Here is a 4,927-nt window from a genome sequence, read left to right as displayed (position 1 = left end):
CCCCCCCACTTCCCTTCCGCTGTGTACGACCGGGTGACTGGGTGATTTGGAAGAGGGGTGGGGAGGGGAGAGAGTAAACAAACACCCGCTTTCATTAGGTCCGTTGACCGGATGTCACCCGAAACGTCAGCGTGACGTCATGAAGGGGACTCGTCTGTCCGAGCGGGGCAAAGGCGTGGCGCGGGGGTGTTGTTTGGTCGTGTCTTCAAGGCCAGCCACTTGCAGCGAAAGGCTCCCAAACGGGACGGGGGCAGGGTTCGCGAGGTTGATACGCGCACCAACGCCAAGGACGAGGAGAGACGCAATGTGGGACTACGTGCCCAGCCCCACGTCTGGCTCCAGAGCGAGATCCAGAGGCCCCGGAGGGGGTGGGAGCCGAGGACGGCGGGGGCGGCAGCGCCAAGCCGGGCCTGGCCTACGTGACGGGGCCGGCGGATCGCACACCGCGACACCATACGCATCCGATAACCGAACTAACTTGTCTCCCCTGATTTCGACCGGAGTCGATCCGTGTGGGAAGGCACGCGGGGAAATGATTGGAAAATCTAGGATTTCTTCAAAATGTTTATTGGTAAAAATTGGCTTACTCTAAATTTTTCTTGTAAGGACAATTGAGCTCTGTTCAACAATTAACTAGATAAATCACCACAACCTTAAAGTACCACGATTTCCACAAAGTTTCATTATAAAAAAAGGAGCTGTGGCTACAAATTTGTTCTTTGATGAAAATATAGGTGGAGACTGTTAACTACCTAATTACACCTGAGAACAACTATCAAGAATAAGCTCATACATTGGTCCCCATCCAACTTAGTACAGGAATTTGGTAATAATAATTTTTTGATTTAAAATCAGAAACTATACTTTACCTGAGGAAAAAAAAGTGATTAAGAAACGTGTTTATCAATGAAAGATTCATATTCTATTCATGTGTCTCAATAGAATTAGTTTAACATTAACAAATCCCAGAGTGACAAGGACTTCTGCATTGTTAAATGTAGGACCTATAATTCAGAACAATACTCAACAAGCTACTGAATTTGTATGCCTTAAAACTGATGGATAACATCTTAAACTTACTTCAAAAACTAAAGCTGCCAGATATTCTTTCTGGAAGGTAATCTGAACATTAACAGTTCCTACCAAAAGTATAAAACGCAATTACCTAAATTCTTCACTCAGACAAACCGGACAAACCAGGCCATTAGTTTTGTTCAACGTGGAAAGTGCGGGACAATATTGTGATTTAAACATTCACATAAACAAATAAACAGCATTAGAAAATGTACACATTTTCAAATAAAAATATAAACAGATATATCATAACTAAAATTTGAAAGTAATAACACCACATTGACTTAGTCATCACATTACAAGCTTTAAGAATTTATTGCAAATGTCAGTCTTAAGAACTGTCGTAATAACCGGGATCAATACTTGTTAATACACATTTGACATAATTACATAGTGACATGTCAAGCAGGAACATATTATGCAGCTATCACTCTGATAGGAAAATAATACTCTAATAATGAGTGCCTGAAGTACGGATAGCTACTCACACAACCAGAGCTAACATGGGAGAATGAATTACACATGCAGGTTATACAACCAAAAACAAAAATGGCACATCAGCAACCATTTATCAGAAGTTTTAAACAATGTATACTATGTAAAGCTGGATCATAAAATTAACATTCTGTATCAACAAAAAATATTTATTTTTATTGCACATAAAGAAAATCTGATGTTACAGATAATCCTCCAAGATAGACTCTTTAAAGTCTCCTTTTACTCTCTTTAAAATTAATGAACAAAAAACAGTGAAAAATATTTGAAAGTTTCAATCAGGAAATAACGCACTGAAAGATGTGTATTAACAAATCACACATTGCACACGTTGGGCTTAAAAATTGAAGAAACTTGTTCTAGGTGCATATCTAGAAGTCTGTGCAAAAATTTTACAAACAGTTCATAGAACTTTAAGCTTCCTCATCTAAAGGTTCTTGTTTAATAGCAGGGTCCATTTGCATTTCTGCGTCCATATAATCCAAAGAGGTTCCTTCACCATCTCTTTCACCAGACTCTGACCCCTTGAGGCATTTGTGCAGAAGGTAACTTGATTTCAGGGTGAATCCCCTTGAGCACATCTTACACTGGTATGGGAATATTCCATTATGGGCATCCATGTGTAATTTCAGAATGTGTGCAAAATGGAAAACTCTGGTACAAATTGGACATTTAAAATCTTTCAGAGCAGTTTTAGTCACGACTTTTTTCTTTCCTGAAATCATAGCTCTGACACATGAAAGTCTGTGGTTCGCAAGTTCTTGCTTGTCTGTAAACCCTCCACCACAGTCAGCACACCACAGACTTTTTTCTTCTCCTTTCGATCTACTTCTGGAGTGTTTAAGCATGCTTGCTTTTTGCTTCTTCTTCTCTTGCCGCTGTCCCCTTTCTAGTTGGGATCGCTTTTCACAATGCATTCCATGCCTCTTCAACCCCGATCTAGAGACAAATCCACCACCACAAAGAGAGCAATGATACTTCTTTTCTCCATCACTTTTATGGGTTTCTTGATGCAAAACAAATTTGTGCCTATATCGGAACATTTGCTTACATTCAGGACATTTGAATACTTTTTGGCCTTTGAAGGTTTTGTACAAGTTGTAGTCCCTTTCCTTCTCGAGACGTTCTTCCCTTTCTTCAGCAGAGCGTTTTGAGCAAAACCTCTCGTGTTGTTTGCGATTATATTCATGAACAAAGCCTTTAGGACAGTATGAGCACTGTAATGGGAGTTCTGCCTTGTCATTGTGAGTTCTCATGTGCAAAAGGAATTGATCATATCGTAAGAAAGTTTCTCCACATTCATGACACTTCTTGTTAGGGTTTTTGCCAACTTTGCTTCTGTTGTACATTCTTTGCCTACGCATAGCTTCAGCACTTTCTTCTTTATTTACTTCAGATGATTGTGACTGACAAACAACTTCATGGCGAAGGAGACCAGATTTTGCCACAAACCCTTGTTGACAATGGGGGCAATGAAATGGCATTTCCTCATCAGTTTTATGAGTCAACATGTGCTGCCTTAGCTTGAACTCATAGACAAAAGTTGCATCACATAATGGACAACTAAAGTAAGTTTTCCCTGTGTGAGAGCGGCGATGAATTCTTAAAGCAGTTGCAGATAAAAATCCTTCACTACAATCTCGACACACAAAAGGCTTCTCGCCAGTATGATTAGCCCGGTGAGCCCGGAAATTCATGAATTTGGCAAATGTTTTGCCACAGTCAGCACATTTATAGCACTCATTCTTGTCTTCTTCTTCAATTATTCCATGGGTAGACATATGAAGACGGTATTCACGCTTTGAGTTGAATGGCCTGTTGCAAATATTACAATGAGGTGTGTATCCACAATCATGTATTTCCAAAGACTTGGCATGAATGAAAAATAGACCACATCTTTTGCAAGTATTCTTCTCATGATGTTGTAAGTGGCGTCTCAAGTTTGTCATCGTTGTAAAGTTCTTATTGCATTTAAGGCAACCAAAAGAACGTTTTCTTGCATGTTCAACCATGTGGATTTTTAAGTCTTTTGTAGTATGAAATGATGTCCCACATGCAATACATAAAGGAGTGTCATCTTGAGGGCTAGTATCGAAGTCATTAATTCCATTCTCCATATCAGATCCTTCTTCGGAGTTAACATCCTCTGGTGTTCTCACCATATCTTCATCTTCATCATTATCATCATCATCAGCGATTTCCATATTATCAACACTGTCCTCTACAATCGACAATTTAGGTTCAAACCTCATATCATTACTGTCATCATCATCATCCTCATCATCATCATCATCGTCATCATCATCATCTTCAAAATCATCATCTCCATCCATCCGATAATCATCACTCCTCTCTTCCTCTAGTTCTGCTGCGTGAAGATTAAGCATATGATCTTCCAAAGCTGTCTTGGATGCGAACAACTCCATGCAAAAGTGACATTGCATGGTGCAGACATGACTTCTCAGTTCTTCTTCTGTATCAAAAACGGCAGTGCATTGATTACAGGTAGTCTCTTCATGTTTTTTCATATGAGCGGTTAGGTCCTGATCAGAAAGGAAGTCTTTTCTGCACACTGGGCAGCTTAACTGTTTCACACTTGAGTGGTTGATCTGCATATGGCGCTTTAAATTACGAGCACTTGAATAAACCTGTTTGCATTTTTCACAATTGTACTGTTTTAAATCTTCATGCTTGCTTTCATGTTCTTTCAATAATTCATCAGTTGAAAATCGCGCCCTACATTGAATGCACATATAAGGTTTAGAGTGCTGTCTGATATGGCGTTCCAGTGCTCTTTTGTCTCTAAAACGCTCCTCACACTGGTTACAGGGGTACCCTTTGAGTTTCTCAACATCAGTGTGCATCTTGTTGTGACGGTCAAGAGCTCTTTTGTCTCTGAATCTCAACCCACATGGACTGCATGGATATCCTTTGGCAGCATCTGCAGCTGCTTTATTCTCATATTTAGGCTCAGGTGAAGGCGGATCTTCACTGTCGGCATTAGAACCTGGAAGAACTAGTTGTGCAAGAAAATGGTCACCAAAGTCACGACTTTCATTGCTATGCTTTGCTGCAGCATGCTTCTTTAGAGACATCTCAGTAGGAAAAGATGCTGGACATTGAGAGCATTTTACAACTGATTCAACATGACTACGTCGATGACGGAGCATATCAGATTTATGCCTATAGGCCTTATCACATACATCACATGTGAACTTAGATGTAGATCCCTTTGAGTCATTCGCACAGGTAGACTTTTCTTCTTCTGAGTTTCCTTTGATTGTACCATCTTCTGGGGTTGAAGGTGATGAGCCGTCGTCAGAATCCTGTAAAGTTAATACAAAATAATGAATTTATA

The 4,927-nt window shown here is 40.1% G+C and overlaps 1 protein-coding gene across 1 annotated transcript in view; it reads right to left on the bottom strand.

The window, feature by feature from the left end:
• Window positions 1–546: 546 nt before the first annotated feature.
• LOC113210027 (zinc finger protein 14-like) overlaps window positions 547–4,927 on the bottom strand; it is an 18,336-nt gene continuing 13,955 nt past the window's right edge. Inside the window, exon 2 of the mRNA XM_026427830.2 lies at window positions 547–4,895. Within this exon, the coding sequence (XP_026283615.1) occupies window positions 1,983–4,895 (2,913 nt within the window). The 3' untranslated portion in view covers window positions 547–1,982. The remainder of the gene's footprint in view (window positions 4,896–4,927) is intronic.

The sequence above is a fragment of the Frankliniella occidentalis genome, unplaced genomic scaffold (genome assembly GCF_000697945.3).
Source record: "Frankliniella occidentalis isolate FOCC.00 unplaced genomic scaffold, Focc_3.1 Scaffold6, whole genome shotgun sequence".
Lineage (NCBI taxonomy): Eukaryota > Metazoa > Arthropoda > Insecta > Thysanoptera > Thripidae > Frankliniella > Frankliniella occidentalis.
This window is presented reverse-complemented; position numbering and strand designations above follow the sequence as displayed.